This window comes from Sciurus carolinensis, chromosome 11, assembly GCF_902686445.1.
Source record: "Sciurus carolinensis chromosome 11, mSciCar1.2, whole genome shotgun sequence".
NCBI classification, from domain to species: Eukaryota; Metazoa; Chordata; class Mammalia; order Rodentia; family Sciuridae; genus Sciurus; species Sciurus carolinensis.
Genome location: NC_062223.1, coordinates 72,358,911 through 72,378,107, shown reverse-complemented (window position 1 = coordinate 72,378,107; position 19,197 = coordinate 72,358,911). Strand labels below are relative to the sequence as shown.

The following is a 19,197-nucleotide window of genomic DNA, read 5'->3' as shown; positions in this document are numbered from 1 at the left end:
AACTATGGCAAAATGTAAGTACCATACAAATGTCAAGGAAAAAAAAAAAAACAATAGAAAGTTTTTTTCAGGGGAGTGGGCTTTCCAAGTTCTGACCAGACTAGACATTTGCTCAGCAAATGCTCAATATGACAGAGACTAGAGATCTCCATTTTCCTGTCCTTGCTCCAAGTAAGTTTCCAGGTCTCTGATAGAGGTGTTGGGAAACTACAGGAGAGGAGATTATTCACTGCCTAAGAGACAAGATAGCTTCTGGTCCTAGCTTCTAGCTTACCTGAAAAAGGTGACGATGGCCTTTTCTCCACCATTCCCTTGGTCTGACTCAACAGACAGCTCATACCCCTAATAAAACTCCATATGGGATGTCAGTCTGTCCTGTTTTGCTTTTTTGAAGTCTTTACATACAATCAGTACAAAGACCCTTGCAGAAGTAGCTTCACCCCAGGGAACAATGCATGCTCAGTATTCTGGATTTTAAATAGATTTGAGTATCTGCTTTAGTCCAGAAGAACACAGAATCTTTGCATCCTAAAGTCAAGGTTTCATAGAGAACAAATTGCCTTGTCATACACATGATTATGGGAACAGCTAGAAGCAATCAGGAAAAAGTTAACTAAAATGCCCTCAACCCCACAGGAGATGATTTTAGAGTGAGTGAGAAAGCATGGAAAAACTATAGAAAGTCTATTATCTCAGGTACATATGGCCTGAAAGCAAAATCCCAGGTCTTCCTTTAACAATAATTGAAAGCGAGGATTAGGGAGCTGCAAATACCAGAACTGATTTGTTATTTGAAGAAGCAAATGGGTTAGAGAATCCTAATGGTAAGACCAGCGGGCAGAGTATAACTGACAGCAAAGTATATAGCCCAATAACAAAGTAATAAAATCAAAACAGGATCTGGAAGAATCACCAATACTGAGATTTCTTTCATTCTACACTTGATGTCCTTGAGATTCTGCCAAATTCTCTTGCCAGAGACACCTGCTCATTCATGCTGATCATAAATCCTTAATACCCAGATCATTGACCCATATCTGCTAACTGCTCAGCATCCCATCTTCCCTGCTCAGTGATCCTTACAAGGACTGTACCATACTTCACAAGACACAGTGACTCACTCCTCATGCCCGTCCCACCCATGCAAGTATTCCTTTTAAGGACACTTTGCACTTCCTGTAGGAGAAAAAAATTAGGTTCAGAAATCACAAAATACAGGTAACTTTCAGAAAGTCTTGGGATTCAGATCATAAAAACAGATTTGGTTCTAAGCAGATGATCCAGAGAATAACAAGGTTCATAAAAAGTTAAAAAAAATAATAATAAGATCTCCAGCATCTAACAGCTGAGATTTACAGGAGCATTAAGGAGACTACCTTTCTTCTTTAGATACAGCTAAATCCTAAAAAGGAGATCATTTTCTTCCTTTCTTTCGTAACTAGTATATTCTCTATATTGTTCTAGGTCCTTATACACAATGGGTATAGAGATGATCTCTGACTTAGAGTTTTATGTGCTTATTCTCCAAGCTTGTTTCCTATCACTCCACACATTCTCCTCCTATGACTTTAATCCTCACATATTATAACTTACATAAGTTATAACATATTATGGCTTACAAAACTATACTTGTGGCTAGACTTTACTTGGACTTCAGGATTTATTAATTTCATTTGGGTGATAGACAGGAAATGTTAACTTGATTTTTTTTAAAGTAAATATATATTTTCTCCATCAAATTGCTTGTAATCCATAAATCCACATCTTGGTGAAGGACCTCATCATTCTCCCCAATAGATGAATGCAAGAATCCTCTTAGATTCCTCCTTCTTTCTCCTATCCACTGTTGTCACTGAAGCTGATCATTTCGCATCAACAGCCTGTTTTGCTAGTCCTTACATATTCTCACTGCTGATTCAATTGTTTGACTTTAGCATTGTGTACTTCCAAATCCCCTCTACTCAGCCACCCAAGAGATCTCTCCAAAATTCAAACAATTGCACTTTCCATTACCTATAAAAGAATAAAATCAAACCCCATAGAATACATATTTATTACCTAAAAAGTAGATTAACAGACACATTGCAGGACAGCACCTATTCGGTATTTATTCTGAAATTTAACTTTAAGTAAACAAATGTAAATGAGCTTGAGGGAGTTTCTTTGTAAAGCTAGTGCTCCATCCTTATCTTTGCTGTGACAAGCTGGATTTTAAGTACAAGTTAATTTTTTTTAAGTATATTTAAAAGTTAGGAGTAGGGCTGGTAGGTTTGTTTTGGGTTTTGGGTTTCTTGTTTGTTTGTTTGTTTGTTGTTTTGTTTTGTTTTGTTTTGATACTAGGGATTGAACCCAGGGATGCTTAACCACTGACCCACATCCCCAGCCCTTTTTTATATTTTATTTAGAGACAGGGTCTCCTTGAGTTACTTACAGCCTCACCAAGTTGCTGAGACTGGTTTTGAACTCACAATCTTCCTGCCTCAGCCTCCAAGTCTCTGGGATTACTGGCATGCGCCATCACGCCTGGTTGTGTGTCACCATGCCTGGAGGTTGGTTTTTTTAAGGGGTTTTTCAACCTTGTGGATTGATGTCAAGGGAATAAAGAGAGAGCAAGGAAAAGTTGTTAGTAGAACTCAAACTTACTTGAAATATTAAAAAATTCATGCTTGAACAACAGGTATGGTGGGATCTTTAAGTTGAATGTTCAAGTAACTAATCTCAGAAGAATTACAAATTTTTAAAAGAATGTAGTTATATTGAGTGGCATCATTTACCAACTACTTGATTTATTCATCCATCTTGTTTTTGTTCTTTTAATTTTGTGTTTGTTGGTTGTTATGCTCGGGTCAAACCCAGGTTCTGAGGCATGTTAAGCATGTGATCTACCACTCAGCCACATCCCCAGTCCCCAAAACAATTCTGATGAAGTGAGTTTGAGCTAGCTCCTGTCCTAGATACCATCCTTCCTTTGCATCTTTCTTCTAGACCACACCTCTGCCTTTAATATCAGTGCTCCTTTGAGCTTTTCCTTTGACCCTCTGCTGTACCTATAAATGTGTCCCTTCAGTGTGCTCCCCTGAATGTCGCAGCACATTTCTTACTCGACACTCTTGGTCTCAATTCGCTTACCTATTCTTACTGTCTGTCATTAAGAGAATACTTGATGTACTACACTTCCTGAATAACAAGTTACTTATTCCTAATCCTCATCTACACATTGGCACCAAATTGTGTGGAGAAGAAAACATTTTTTTCACAAGTCTCTGTTTTCTATTTCTCTATAACACCTATTAAAGCATTTTCCCTCTGTTTCTAAGGCAAACTCAGACATTTCCTCTTCCTGGATTTAGGTATTTTTATTATTGCCAGGTCTCTTCAGATTACTGCTACTGCCAGGTTTATATCCACTCTAGGCAGTTTGGGTAGATGTGGGTGAATCTCAGGGCATAAGCAGGGAATGAGGAGGCAGTCCTACCTTAAAACCTTTGTGATGAGAGGTAGTTTGAAGTACACTTTGTGTGGTCTTATCCCTGAGGACCTGAGGTATTCATTAGAATAGAGACACTTTCATATTTCTAGTTTTGAAATTCTAACAGTCTTCCATTTATCCATAACAGTACAATCTCTTGATACTTAAGTTCTCCCCATGTTGTCCAACCTCTGTCCTGACTTTTATCTGCACATCTAGGTTCTCTTCCCTCCATGCCCACCCCACCCCCAAACAACTTCTACAGCCGGTGACACTCATCTGGCTATTCCCCTTAGACAGGAAGTTTGGCTTTTTTTTTTTCTTTTCAGAGTTCTGGACCATTAAAACCTGCAATTAGGGGCTGGGGAGATAGCTCAGTTGGTAGAGTGCTTGCCTTGTAAGCACAAGGCCCTGGGTTCGATCCCCAGCACCCAAAAAAAAAAAAAAAAAAAAAAAAAAAAAAACCTGCAATTGAAGTTCCTAAGCTCTGTAAGTTTTGCATGTCCACAGGTATAAGAACTTAAAAACAAGGACTCATGGTCATGGTCTCTCAGTTATATAAGTTAAAATTATAGATGCACACACAAGGTATACAAGCATGCTTTTTTTTTTTTTTTTTTTTTTTTTTTGCGGGGGGTGGGGGGACCGACTGGGGCTTGAACCCAGGAATGCTTATATCCCAGTCCTTTTTATTTTTTGAGACAGGGTCTCACTATGTTACTTAGGGCCTTGATAAATTGCAGCCTCGAACGAGCAATCCTCCTGCCTCAGCCTCCCCAGTTGCTGGGATTATAGGTATGGGCCACTGTGCCTGGCACATACATGTAATTTTAAATTGATAAATTTTAATGATCTCCTGGCAAAACGTGCTGTAGAGTCAAGTGGTCGTCTTTTAATCATATAACTAGATTTTTAAAATTTATTTAGACATTTTAATATATTAATAGGGAGTACAGGTCTATTATCAATGTTATTAAACTCTGATATGATGTTGGAAAGCTAAAGTAAACCGACGATAATTCACAAGTGCCATCTCTGGCATTCTGATGTTCTCAAAAGCCTGAGGATTGGCTGTTCACCAGGGAAGAGGGACAGTTTTCCATTTCTGCCTTCAAAAGCTATCTCGGTGCAGCCCGCCGCGTGACCCGCGGTGGCGGCCACACCCTGGGCGCCGGGTCCGCAGGGTCTCACGCAGTGCTGGACAGATCTGCCCCATTGGCGGCACCTCCCCTCCGGCCCCGCCCCTTTCCCCCTGAGTCTTTCGGCTTTGGTGGAGGAGGAGGCGGCGGCTGCAAGGCTGCGAATCCTGGGCTCTGATCTAGGCCACAGATTCCAGGTCAGTGAGCAAATCCATTTTCTGGAGAGCGCTGCCCCCTGTAGAACCGAGTTTGTTCCACCCTGCAGGTCGGGTTGGGGTTCACGGGTGGAGGAAAAGCGCAGGGAGTCCTTGGCAGTTTTGAGTTTTGACTCAAGTTTGGGAGAGGAGCATGGATTCAGAGGTCAGCATCCCCTCCCCCAGCTCCAGCCTCGCGGCTCCAGGAAGTGAGCAGCGCTCAGCCTCCACCGCAGGAGGTCCTCCTCCTCCCAGAGGGAGGTGAGAGATGAGCCACACTGTCTGCCCTGGGTGTCTGCAAAGGCCAGCGGCCGGCTGAGGCGGGAGCCCTGCCTTCCGAAAGGAAGCAGAACCCAGCCAAGTTGGGATGAAACACAAGTGGGAGACCCTCTGCTCCTCAGAGTTAATTTAAGACTGCCTGATTTGCTCCAAGAACTTTGTCAGGTGTCGCCCACATCTGGACCTCCTCCGAGGATGACTACTGCTCTATGGCTGTCCCTTCAGGCAGAGGTGAAAGAGATAAGGTCCTTTCCCTTTCAGAAATATAGACAATATGGAAATAAAGTTATTATTAATAATAAATACATTCTTTAATAATAAATAAAACTGTATTTCTATATCTTCCTCATTGGCAATGAGTTCACTGAGGTTGGGGATATTTTATTTAAGCAATGAATCAGTCAATCGAGACAGAAATGGGTGGTTAAGAGCATAGGTGCACAATGGCTGTGTGCCCTGGGCCCGTTACTTGACGTCTCTGAGTTTTAATTTCTTTTAACTATAATATGGACAGAGTAATGTGTGTATCCCAGAGTTTTGGTAAGGATTAACTGAGGGAGATTTAAACACATAGGAGACTGATATGGTAAATATTCAGACTATTAAGTTATTATTACTGACAAACTCCATACCCAGCTTTTTAAAAAAAAAATGCAGCAATCAAAACAATTTTTGAAATAATATGTAAAGAAGTAAAATATGTTAGCATGCATTACGAAGAATATGATCCCTACCTATTGCATTTATATAGGTTAAAATATAAGTTCTCTTTAAATAAGAAGTTACAAGTGAAATATCACAATGCAGAAAAAAATATAAAAATTTTATATTCTGGCCTTAAAAAAAAACTCAGTTGATGAATTATCTAACACTGATTTAAGTTAGAAGAAAAGCTGTGCAGGACAATATATTAAATTATAACTTTTTGAAATGTAGGAGAATAATTTAAAATTAAAATTAAAAATGTTATTCTCAAAGCACAAGTAGCCCAACTCACTTCTGAATGTAACTGCAGCTGTCTTACCCAACTCCGGGAGGGCTCCCAGCCAGAGAGCAGCCCTGCCCTTTTCGATCCTCTGTCTTCTGAGCCCCTAGCCAAAAACCATGTCCCCTGCTCAGCCACTGACTTTTATTCTGAAATCCATTCTGATAATTGTATCATCTTCCACTGTCATAGATGCTGTAGGTCTTAGCATCACTCCATTCTTTGGCCCTCCTTCCCATTCCTAGCAGTTTTGCACCCTAAATTGTTTCTACTTGGGGAAGGCAGTGCTTCTGAACCCTTAGTGTGCATACCAGTCATCTTGGAGATCTTTTTAAAGTGCAGATGTGGGATGATCTGGGTGAGACAGATTCTGCATGAACAGGTCCAGTGGAGGCCAATGCTGTTGGTTCGTGGACCACATGACCTCCTTTTTCAAGCATTTACTTCTGCTTTAACTAGTCTCCCCTTGTCCTGAATTTGGCTGATTCAGACCATAGGACTATAGGATCTCAAGCTTTCCTGGTCTGTGTACCTCACATAGCTAGACTACCCCTTCTCAACCTGTCTACACTGCTCCTGAGGCATGGCCTCTCTTGTCTTCTCTTCAAGAGCCTGGACATGCTAGTACATGGGCATGGTCATTCAAACCTGTGCTGACTCTTCCCCTCCTTCACAATTTCTTCCTTTGCCTAGCTTCAACTTTATTCACTTTGACAAGAGATGCCAACTTGTATATCATCTTTTCCATTCAGGACTCTGTCTTGAATATCTAAAGTACTGCATTAGATGGGAGGTGGGGTCTAATGAAATAAAAATGAGGCCACATATGTAATTTAAAAAATTTTTGTAGCCTCATTAAAAAGTAAGAACAGGTAAAATTAATTTTAATGTTTTTTATTGAACCCAATACATGGAAACTATTAAGATATATAATCAGTAAAATTTTAATGAGATACTTTATTTTTCTTACTAAATCTTCAAAATCCAATGTGTATTTCACACTTACTTATGTCTTACTATCCGCCCGTACTTCAAGTGCTCAATAGTTACATATAGCTAGCATATTTGATAAGAGCTCTTCTTCATTCTTAGAGGACTATAAGTAAAACCTTCACTTTTTCTCATTGCATTTCTTCCTTTTTACTTTGTTTTTGTCAGTTCTATTGAGTTGTGATTTCTATCAAATAAGTTATAAATTATCAGTATACTATTCTGTGTTTTTTTTTTTTTTTTTTTTTTTTTTTGTTATTGTTGTTGTTGTTCCTAGGGATTGAACTCAGGGGCACTCTTAACCACTGAGCCACATTCCCAGCCCGATTTTGTATTTTATTTAGAAACAGGGTTGCTTAGCACCTCACCATTACTGAGGCTAGCTTTGAACTCTTGGTTCTCCTGTCTCAACCTCCAGAGCCGCTGGGATTGCAGGTGTGTGCCACTATGCCCAGCTACTGTTCTGTTTTGATAGAGAGCGTGTAACATCCAGCACAGTCATAACATGAAGAACGTTTCCTTTACCCTCCATGTTACCCTATGAACCCTTGCAGTTCATTCCCTCTCGTGCCTCAGGCCTGGCTTCCACTTATGTGCTTTTAAATGCTATCACTTTGCCTTTTCTGAGATTTCATATGAATGGAATTATACAGTAACTTTAGTGTCTAGCAGCTTTCAATTTATGTTATGCTTTTTGAGATTTATCCTCTTGTGTGTATCAGTAGTTTCATTTAACTGGTAATGTTAAATTTGACCTAAAGCTGCTTTCCTACATTTGAAGTTTTGTGTAAAGATTTCATCTTCCATAGTGAACTGTAACCTAACTTCTTGTGTAAACAGATTGTAACCTATTCTTCCAACAAATAGCAGTCTCAGCCAATCACAAGCAGCCAACTGTTGAAACCATGTTCAAATAAGACAGGCAGTTGCCAGAGCCAATCAGACTGTCTGCACCTCACTTCGGGTTTTCTGCTTAGCGCTTCTCTTTTTGGGGGATGGAGGGTACCAGGGATTGAACTCAGGGGCACTCAACCACTGAGCCACATCCCCAGCCCTTTTTTGTATTTTATTTAGAATAGGGTCTCACTGAGTTGCTTAGTGCCTCGCTGTTGCGGAGGCTGGCTTTGAACTCGAAGTCCTCCTATCTCAGTCTCCCGAGCCACTGGGGTTACAGGCATGCCCCACCCAGCATCTGCATGGCACTTCTTCTCTGGTTACTAATATAACTGGCCTACGTGGTAGGAAAGAGTATTCTGAACCATTTTTGGTTCAGACTGCTGCTCGATTTTAGAACTGCAAATAAAACCAATTAAGATTTGCAAAATTAAATTTATTGTAATTTTGTCTTTTACCAGTAATATACCATTGTATGGATATACCACGATTTGTTCATTTACCAGTTAAAGTTCTCTTGGACTTTCCATTTTGTGACAATTACTAATTTTCTACCTTTATGAGGTAGAAACTTCTTCAAGAGGATTGCATATTCCAAGACAGTTTTACCTGAGATGAAGGTATGCATGTGTGCATGCATTGGGGGAGATGGGTTGGACCTTCAGTTAAAATAGTAAGACTAATATTACCACAATGATTTTTTAACATTAGCTCTTACATATGTTGGCACAGTTATTTCCACACTCCAGTGCCATCATCAAGTACAAATATAAGCTCAAGTCCAAATATAACTTGAAATTCAAATAATGTCAATTACTCTTTTATGGGAGGGTGCAGTGCTAGGTTCTGGGATACCTGGAAAGGTCAAGAGAGATTGGGCCTCTGCCTTCAGACTCCTAACTGAATAAAGGCAGTAGATCCTCATAGTGCATGTACGAAGTGAAATGGTGTGGCTGTCGCAGGAGACCCCTCTTTGCCACAGGTGTGATTACTCTGGTCAAACAGTGTCTCACATGATAGTTAAATACTTCTGTAATAACTGTCAGTAATACTAATTAGATGTTCAGCATTCATTAATTTGTCACAATTATGTTCTACTTCCTTCATGGGGAGAAAGGAAATAAAGGAGCAGGAGGAACTCCAGCTCCATAGTCTGAATGTCTGTGTTCAAAGAGCTGTTCTACCGCTTGAGCTAGCTTCTTAACCTCAGTTTGCTTCTTAACCTCGGTTTGCATAACTATGAGATGGGGTCTAAGGGATGCTCATTATTGAATATATGCAAAAAAATTAAATTTGGGTGCCATACATAATGGGCTGTCAATAAATATTTCACGTTAACTTTGTTCTTACTGAGCAGGGCAGAGTGGATGGCCAGATCCAGGGCCTGCAAGAGCATCACAGGCCACTAGATGGCAGTGGATCTGGCAGCAGTGCCTCAAGGTCGCCTTCCTCAGCTATGCTTGTCCTGTAGCTTTCTTTTCCCCTGTCTGGGGCACTTTCTCAGGCCCTTTGTTCTGATGGAAGTGCTCTTACTACCAAACGATTAATTTTTTTTAACCTATCAACCTGTCAAGATGGGAGGAAATTGGTAGTTTACAGGGCCTTGTGGTCTTAGGCCCGCACTGATCTTGTATCAGTGTACCTCACTTTTGCTGAGGACCAGCTGAAGACAAATTATGGAATTCCTCCTGCTCCCAAAACCATCTGGGCAAGCAGAGCAAATGGGGGAAAAAAAATCCAAGTGAAAATGACTCAGTACTAGGAACAGTTTTTTTGTTTTTTTTTTAAAGTCAAAAGAATATTCTGTGATTTCAAACAGTGGTGATTTAATTGTACAACTGAAAAGTTCCAAGAAAAATAAGTTGAAAGTAAAGGTGGTATTTTTCAAGAAGGATATAAGGCTTAATTTGTCAACCATTATGTTCTACACCCTTCATGAAGAGAAAGAATTTAAAGGAGTAGCATGATAAGAAACATTCCTTATCTGCCTAATGACCTTTTCTTACACACAGGTCCATTCAGATCCTGTCATTGGTTATGATAGGCCTCAGTGGAATCTCCTCATCAAATGGGATCTTTCCCATTTCCACACTCCATCCACACTCACTTATGTGAGCCACCATCTTTCTGACCTTCCCTCATCCCATCAAAATACATTCTCAATGTGAAAAGCATAAAAGCACATTACTGCCTCTGGATTTCTGCATTTGTTGTTCCTTCTGCAAAGATGACCCTTCACCCTGGTATCTTTGTGACTCACTCACTTCTTGAATGTTACCTTCTCTGAAGGGTCTGCTCTGTCCAGCCTGTGTAAATTGCGGCTACCATAAACTTGCTCTCTGCATACTTACCAGCTTTTTCTTTTTGTCACTGCCTGATATGTATCTTCGTTGTCTGAATCTAAGCTCCATGAGATCACACTTTTGTTCACAGCTGTAGCCTGGACAGCTAGCACAATGCGCCTGACACACAGGTCCTCAACATTGGATGAATAAAAATGTAGAACCTCCTCCTCCCTCCACGGATGATCAGACTTTTCTCGCAAGCCTTTTGTTTTAATCTCTTTGCTTCACTCTCAGGTATCTGATCTCTAAGATCATAGACACCACTGGCTGTGAAGACACAGCCACCTCCCACTCCATATAGAGCCCTTTCAAACCTTCTGCTCACCTTCCCAGAAAAGCCCAAAGAAACAGGATGACCACAATAAGGGAAGAAATATTTGTATGATTAACACTTCTGTTACCCATTTGTGATTTCTTGCTTTCTTTGTCCTTCATAGGACAAATCCTGCATAAGTAAACACATACATTCTTTGTCCTTCAACAAGGAAATAGAGATGTTAAATGACTTCAGAAAATCATGTATTTTCTAGGTAATAGAGTAGCCAGAAACCTAATCTTTTCAGGGTCCTAGTTCAAAGATCTGTCCTCAGTCTCATAATTTTAACCAAAAATAGTTGGTGCTAAAGGCAGGAAGAGTCAGGCATGGACCCAGTGTTTTTGGAGTGTGGACAACATTTTAGGTGGTCAGGGTTTCCTTTGGTCTTTCCATCCAATAGGAGTAAGAAAAAATTATAATCATCACTTTGATATGGGTGGAAGCTGGTATCTTGTATGAGTTGGGGTAAAGAAAGTGTTGGAAATTAGAATGAGAAGTCCTTGTTTGCCCCAGGTGTCTGACCTCTGTCCAGCTCAGGACAATAAGCCTCTTTCTTAACCTGAACCTCTTTTGTTTGTTTGTTCTTCTACCTAGGATTCCATAGCAGGACCATCTCTGAAGCCGGCCTGGGCAGGCAGGAGTCAGCAGAGTAGCTACAATGACTTCAACGGTTCTGGTGGACATCCGAGATGAGGTGACCTGCCCCCTCTGCCTGCAGCTCCTGACAGAGCCCCTGAGCATAGACTGTGGCCACAGCTTCTGCCAGGCTTGCATCATAGAGAATAGTGAGGAATCAGAGATGGGCCAAGAAGGGGAGAGCAGCTGTCCCGTGTGCCAAACCAGCTACCAGCCCAGGAACCTCCGGCCTAATCGGCACCTGGCCAACATAGCGGAGCGGCTCAGAGAGGTAGTGTTGTGCCCGGGGAAGCAGCTGGAGGTAATTCTTTGTAGACACCATGGAGAGAAACTCCAGCTCTTCTGTAAAGAGGATGGGAAGCTAATTTGCTGGCTTTGTGAGCGTTCTCAGGAACACCGTGGTCACCATACATTTCTCATGGAGGAGGTCGCCCAGGAATACCAGGTGGGAGCCCGGGACAGAAGGAGGACAGGGAGGAGCAGGGTCTTTTGCAGGTTTTAACTTGACATGGTGCTCTGATCTAATTTCTTTGTAGTCCCCCTGTTTACCAAAAGGACGAGCCTAGAAAATGCCTTCCTGGTCAGGAGTGTAGATTTGGTCTTTTCCTTGTTGCACAAGATTGATTAGAAGGAGCTACTGGTGGTAAAAAGGATTGAGGGTGGGAAATACATTGGCAGTGAAACTAAAGGAGTCAAGTGCTTTGTGGTCAGGTTCTTTGCCCGGGAGAGAGATAACTGGCCTGTTCCTGTTGATCTCCATCCCTGTGTATATAAGATGCTTTGACTGTCTCAATTTTTCACCCCAGGACAGGGCAGCCTCTTCTGAGGTCAGCATAATTTCTACCTAGTTCATTGCATGCCTAGGTACTGAGACAATTTAGAGTTTGATCCTGCTGCTCTGGTGTGTTTCTTCCAGGAGATGTTCCAGGAGTCTCTGAAGAAGTTGAGAAAAGAGCAGCAGGAAGCTGAGAGGCTGAAAGCTGTTATCAAAGAGAAGAGGGCATCCTGGAAGGCAAGAAAGATTCCTCCCAAGGGATCAGAGGAGCAAAGGAGTCCTGGTTTTATCTGTCCCTGAAATTATGCCTAGAAGTGCTTCCCTTACCCTTGTCCCTGGCTGCATCCCTTCCAGACCAGAGCATTTCCCATGTGCAGGGAGACTGAGATGGAGTTATATAACAAACATATCAAAAGTGAACCCAGGTCTGTGAAGCAATCACATAGCAGAGGAACCCTGGCCAGAAATAGCCCCAAATTCATAATTCTGGATCTTATTTTAGTTTCAGTCCCTTTGACTTCCTGGGAATGACAATTTAGTCACAGGCCAATAATTACTACCTCATTACACAAAATTGGAAGTAGAGGCTGTTGCAGAGCCAGAAGAGGCTGGGGAGGCTGCCTTGGAATCTAAACCTTTTTAGGGATCAGCGTATATCTAGAAGGCTTAGATAAGGCAGCCTGGGGCTATTGGTCTGGGAAGAAGAGAATGGAGAAAAAAGGAAAGAATAGCTTCCACAGATCTGTACCTGCAGGCATTTCCTGTCTCAGTGAGGTTGGGCCAGGAAAGCAGTGCTGCACCCGACTCCCCATCCCCTGTGGAGGAGACCCTCAGCACACCCAACAGGTACCTCCTTTTCTTCCTCGATACTGAAGAATCAGATGGAGCCTGAGAGACAGAGGATCCAGACAGAGTTTAACCAGCTGCGAAGTATCCTGGACAAAGAGGAACAGCGGGAACTGAAGAAGCTGGAGGAGGAAGAGAGGAAGGGGCTGAGCGTTATAGAGAAAGCTGAAGGGGAGCTGATCTACCAGAGCCAGTCACTGGAAGAGCTCATCTCAGATCTGGAGCATCGATGCCAGGGCTCAGTAATGGATCTGCTGCAGGTAAGACTCTTGGAGCTCCAAATATGAGAGTCAGAAAGAAGAGAAACCAACTTCCTTTCGGGAAGACAGGACTAACATCCTGCTAGGGATGAGGAAAACTAAATCTTTTGGCCTGGTAGTACCTCTTCCCTACTGAACAGCAAAGCATAAGGTAATTTAGAGAACAAATGCCATATTTTTCTTTTTTACTTATGAAGGGTAGTCTAAAAGTTTGATACTGTGAAAAGATCTGCTATATCCAGTGATGCTCTGCAGGAGTGTTTCTCAATCCCCAGAATACCACAGATCCTCAGGGAGAACATATCAAACCCCACCCCACTTGAAAACCACTGTTTTTCAGGCACTTCCTATACTGTTACTATACTGGGAATTTGCTAAGTTTAGTCACAAGAAGACGCATGACAAGCTCAAGTTCTTAGAGGCTAGGTAACTATCAGCCCCTCTTTGCTTTTACTCTTCTCTAGAAAAGAATCATTTAGAATGTTGCAGTAACAGATATTTGAACAGGTTTTGGGGCTGCTCTCTGGTCTATGTGTAGGTGGTTTGGAAGAGTACAAGTTATCCAGTCTGGTAAGATTCGTTGGAGGAATTTGAACTGAGACCGAGACTTGAACTGTGATTGAGGCTTAAATGTTTGGTTACTGTTTAGAATGACTGCAAAGTTGAGGCAAGGTATACCTAACTTGGAACCTTTAGGCTGTCCCTTATTTTTTGTTCCCCTTCTTACTTTCCTTTCACTCTTCCTTTGCTGGTGGACTAATTATTTCTCTACTTATTCTTGGGTGCTAGCATTGGAGTCATGGAATAGTAGTTTTCTACCTATTAGAACTTTCCCTCACTTGCTGCTTCATTTCATTCTTCTTGTCATTCTGTCCTATCTTTGGGGTCATTGAGGTGTACCCAGCAGAAGTTAGAGAGTCAAATGGGCAAGTGGTCAATTCTGTTGAAATGAGCCAGCCAGTGGGGGTGATAAAGGTGAATGGCAGGTGACTGAAAGAAGGCAGGGGTGTGAGATGGACTGGCCTGGTCAAAGAGGGAATGTCAGGTCAATGTATGGTAGCTTTTAGGACAGTATTTTGTCTAAATTTGGGGATGAAGCGGCTGTTAGCATCATTCAGAAGGCTGGAAGGCAAGACAGTCATCACAGGAATACTGTTTTCTTTTAAATATCTTGAGTTGGAGGTACTTGTATCTCATTTGCTGTTTTGTTTTGTTTTTTAATTAATCTGCATGATGAGAGAGAGACCTCAGCAGAAGCACAGGTTTGGGAATCATTAGTACATATGTGTTAAAATCAAGACAATGGTCGAAGTCAGCAAAGGTCAGGTTGAAGGTCAGAGAAGATGAGGTTTGCAAGATAACCTTTTAGAAGCCTGTGAGTTTGCATCTCCAGCAACCAGAGTAGAATGTAAGTGTCTTAAGGACAGGAATCCTGATTTCGTCATTCTCCAGAGCCAGGCCCAGTGAGTGGCAAATAGGTGGTGTAGATGTAACACCACATGCACAAACACACACACACATAAAAATAAAGGAGTAATGAATTGTGTGTCTGCCTGATATCTTCACATGAGTTCTAAGGGACAATCTGCCTTGAGTTTTTAAGTCTTTTTTGTGACTATGTTCCTTTTGCATTATGGAGTGGTAGAAATGGGATGAGGACAAGACCTGTTACTTCTTGACTTAAACTGTCTTTTTCTTTCCTAGGATGTGAGTGATATCATACAAAGGTACGTGTAGAGAACATGAGCTGATTGATTCCCTTATGACTTTTTTCCTTTCTTTCTCCTCCCCACCTTCTGCAGTACTAGGGATTGAACTCAAGAACGTTCTACCACTGAGCTACACACTCAGCCTTTTTAATTTTGAGACAGAGTTTCATTAAGTTGCTGAGGGTCTTGATAAGTAACCGAGTCTGGCCTCGAACTTGCAATCCTCCTGCTTTAGCCTCTCAAGTTGTTGGAATTATAGGCATGTGCCATTATGCCCAACTTTTGATTCCCTTGATTAACAAAAGATTCTTGTGGTAAATGGGAAAGCGGGGGAAAGTCTCAGATCAGGGAAGATTCAATACTATGGTGTCTTGAATCACTTGTCACATGAAAATCTGGGGATCTTAAAATAAAGGAAATGGACTGAATTCCATGATAGGAGAAATTGAAGTATAGGAGGAAAAAATTGTCACCGAGAAGTATTGTCACTGATAATAAAAGGTTATAGTGTTAGTTACCCCCCCTTTGTATCCTGTCACATGACTCCTTTTCCACAAATCTCTCTCTGCTTTCTTCCCTGGTTACAGCTACCTCAGCATGCACAGGGTTGTTCTTTGTCTGTGCATTTTATTGAGGGAAATTCCCTTCTGTGTTTTTTGTCTGGGTTTGAGAATTTGCTCTTGGGACATGAGCCTTAAACTTGCCTTTCTCCACTGGCTTTGGAATAGTCCAGGACTTTGTATCTAGTTCTCAGATTTATGTTTGTCTCAATTCTAGTAAAAACACAGATCTGAGACTGGAAAAAAATAGTGTGGGCCCTGGAACTGTTCTCTTCTCCATCATGTAGTATAGAACCACATCCAGCAGCTAAAGTTACCTGCACACCAGCACCTTCAGGCTCCTTACAGACAATGAAGTACAGAGCCTGTTCTCACTGAGTTTGAAGGTGAGGACGTCTTGTTCTCCAGCTGGTGTAGCATCCCTAAAGACACTGAATCCTGAGATCCTGTTCTGGAAACCTTCCTCCTGGGCTTCTGGCAGCTCTAGGGTCTATCTCAGCCTACAGACTTCTGAAGGAAGCCCTGCATTTGGTACTCCTGAAACCCCAGCAGCAGGTCCCTTGTTCCCCCTGTCTGCTCTGACATCCCCAATCCCTCCTGGAAGACCCTCTGGTATGGTACTAATATTTTAAATATCATGTGTCTTTTTTAGAGACAGCAGAGGATTTCCTAGCCAATATTCTACTCAATTCCCTACTATCTCTTGGACATAGAGAAAAGAAAAATTATTGTGTTTTATAAAAATAACAACAGAAAAACAAAGAAACAAAATGAGGCTTTAAGAGGTTAACTCTTACTGAAATTTACACAGATGGAGGGAAGCTAGTTTGTAGTTCTAACATTCTGGTCTAGACCTGGGCTCTTTGCAGAATGGTGTAACTTTCCTAAGGAAAGAGTGTTAGAGTTCATCCGTGGGCCTGGGAGGGAAACAGAGTTGTTGGAGGAACCCAGGGTCAGCAGTAGGAGCTTATAAGGTCTGTCCTCCCTAGGAGTGAATTCTGGACCCTGAGGAAGCCCCCTGCTCTGCCTACCAAGCTGAGAAGTATGTTTCGAGCCCCAGATCTGAAAAAGATGCTGCGAGTGTTTCGAGGTGAGAAGATGTGAGGAAAGAGTGTAGATGTAGAATTACTGTAGTGTAAGAAATAATCAGGATAGAGGGCGTAGTTGCTCTTGGGAATGGTGGTGAGGAAGGAGGGTACAAAGTGAGGGAGGCATTGTGCTAAAGATGTCATTCACATGTAAGGGGAGAGGAAATGACCAGTTCATATCCTCATGGCATTCCCTAGCCTTCTCAGTGTGGTAAGGGAAGAGATGTCAGACCCAAGACCCCTGGTTCTAGGCAACAATTTTTTACTCTTTTTATCTTACAGAGCTGACAGATGTCCAGAGCTACTGGGGTGAGTGGAAACCATGGCCTCTTTGAGTTGACCTGTCTGATGCCCTTTCATGTACCCCACCCCACCCCAAATAAATTCACACCTTCTCTCAGGTCTGAGGCATCAATACCTCCCATCCCCTATCACCTAGTTCCAATTCCTCCCAACCATCTCCTCTGTCCCCTCTTTGTGTCACAGGACCCATATGCCCATTCTCATCTGCTGATGTTATACCTTTTCCTACAGTGGACGTGACTATGAATCCCCACACGGCTAATTTAAATCTTGTCCTGTCAAAAAACCGGAGACAGGTGAGATTCGTGGGTGCCAAGCTGTCTGAGCCCTCCTGTCTGGAAGAACATCATGACTGTAGCGTCCTGGGCTCTCAGCACTTCTCCTCAGGAAAATACTACTGGGAAGTCGATGTGACCAGGAAGACTGCCTGGATCCTGGGGGTGTGCAGCAATTCCTTGGAACCTGCATTCTCTTGCAGCCAGTTTGCTAACAAACAGAATGCCTATTCCAGGTACCAACCCCAGACCGGATACTGGGTGATTGGGTTGCAGCATAAACGTGAATACAGAGCCTACGAGGATGCTTCCACTTCCCTGCTCCTTTCTATGACAGTGCCCCCTCGCCGCGTTGGAGTTTTCTTAGACTATGAGGCTGGTACTGTCTCCTTTTATAATGTCACCAACCATGGCTTGCCCATCTACACCTTCTCTAAATATTATTTTCCTACTGCCGTTTGTCCTTATTTTAATCCCTGCGACTGTGTAGTCCCGATGACCCTGCGTCGCCCAAGCTCCTGAGCAGCCTGCTTCCCCCACCCACAGCTGAGTTAGTACCCTTCACCCTGCGGCTCATCTGCATGAGTCTCCTTTCTGATCAGTCTTTGGCATGCTGGCTCCTTTCCTGTTGAACATACACCCAGTGGTGATGGTGAACATCCTTGACAGATGTTAAAGTAGGTCGGGGGAGCTTTCAACATTTTTCATTAAGCAGACCTGGTATTTGAAGGAAAGATTTTTCACTGACACATGAAGTCAAATCTAAGAAATTCTCTTCTTTTAACTGGGCATAAGTTTTTGTACTGAATGAAACATTGAATTCCACAGCTTTCCTGTAATCATTGAGATAACTGTGTGTCATTTTTATTGTTCCTGATAAGGAACAATGAATTCCTGAAATAAATTATTATTGTTAGAGGCAAATAAATAATATGTTAGGGGGGCTGGGGATATAGCACAGTTGGTAGAGTGCGTGCCTTGCAAGCACAAGGCCCTGGGTTTAATCCCCAGCACTGCAAAAAAAAAAAAAAAATGTTATTATTACTAACATATTGGCTTAGGTCTTGTTTTCATCTGTTATGAAAGCATTTGGCCTGTAATTTTAAGTCCTTGCAATTTCTTTTTAAAAATGCAATAATGAGCAAAGAAATTATTGTGTAATTAAATATAGAATCAAGTGCTAAATACAAACCACTATAATTTCAGTGGCTTTAAATTCAAAATGAAGAAAAAGCTTGTGACTTCCTCCTGCCCTATAACCTCTACGACAAACTTTAGACTTGACCTTAAAATTTAAGGGTAAGCAAACAAAAAATGAAAAAGAAATGTATCATCCAAGTAAATTGAAGTTAAAAAAAATGTTTGGAGGATGATGAGAAGAAAATGATCAGTCCAATACAGACTTTTCTCCTGGAAAGGGAGAAAATATAATTAACACACTTTGGGGAAACAGGATGACTTTTCTCCCACTTCTCCATACCCCCTTTTTTTTTATGCCCAGCACAAATAGCAGGTAAATGAGCCACTGTGACTTTGGTGGAGGGGGCGCCATGTGCTTTCCTTTTTGTTTTTCCTTTATTTTTTGTTTTTGCACTGAATGTTTTCTAAGCCAACTATAAACATATTGTGAGGTCAGTGTGAGGTTGGAAGCAAACATCAAGCTGGCTGTCTATCACTGCAGCCAGAGCCACCACCAGTGGCATTTGAGCACCTTGCATGTGACCAGTTTGGATTGAAATATGCTGTAAGTGTAAAATGCATACTGGATTTTGATTAAAAATAATGTAAAATATCTTATTAAAAGCCTTTATATTGTATATTGCAGTGATTATATTTTGGATACCTCAGGTTAAATAAAATGTATTAATCATTTCATCTGTTTCATTTTCCTTTTTTAATGTTGATACTAGAAAATGTAAATTTACATATTTGACTCACGTCATAATTCTATTAGACTTGACCCTGTGATGAAATTTTTGTCCCAAAGGGAGCCCTGGTGTAACAACCTATGGGCCAGGGTATAGACGTTCATTAAAAGCACACATTTTGATGACTCCCCCATACACACACACTAAGACACTTTTATAAAAGGTAATGGTAGAAGAAAGAAAATCTCAATATATGCCAAAGGGTG

The 19,197-nt window shown here is 41.7% G+C and overlaps 1 protein-coding gene across 3 annotated transcripts; it reads left to right on the top strand.

Moving 5' to 3' along the window:
* Nucleotides 1–4,721: 4,721 nt before the first annotated feature.
* Trim6 (tripartite motif containing 6) lies at nt 4,722–18,905 on the top strand. 3 transcript variants are annotated; one of them, XM_047515876.1, is made up of 8 exons: nt 4,722–4,805; nt 11,206–11,305; nt 12,164–12,259; nt 12,898–13,128; nt 14,833–14,855; nt 16,387–16,487; nt 16,768–16,794; nt 17,020–18,905. In XM_047515876.1, exons 2-8 carry the CDS (start codon nt 11,270–11,272, stop codon nt 17,583–17,585), a joined length of 1,080 nt encoding a protein of 359 aa, XP_047371832.1. In that variant the 5' UTR covers nt 4,722–4,805; nt 11,206–11,269; the 3' UTR covers nt 17,586–18,905. The 3 variants fall into 3 exon arrangements, with proteins under 3 accessions (XP_047371832.1, XP_047371831.1, XP_047371830.1); XM_047515875.1 differs by having other exon boundaries at nt 11,206–11,518; XM_047515874.1 differs by having other exon boundaries at nt 11,206–11,692.
* Nucleotides 18,906–19,197: the final 292 nt, after the last annotated feature.

What these genes read in the sequence shown, in the direction of transcription:
- Trim6 (XM_047515874.1), top strand. Translation starts at nt 11,270, where the DNA reads ATGACTTCAACGGTTCTGGTGGACATCCGAGATGAGGTGACCTGCCCC. An exon ending in GTGAGTGATATCATACAAAG is followed by an intron (nt 14,856 to 16,386) that starts GTACGTGTAGAG and finishes TGTCCTCCCTAG; the next exon opens with GAGTGAATTCTGGACCCTGA. An exon ending in AGATGTCCAGAGCTACTGGG is followed by an intron (nt 16,795 to 17,019) that starts GTGAGTGGAAAC and finishes CTTTTCCTACAG; the next exon opens with TGGACGTGACTATGAATCCC.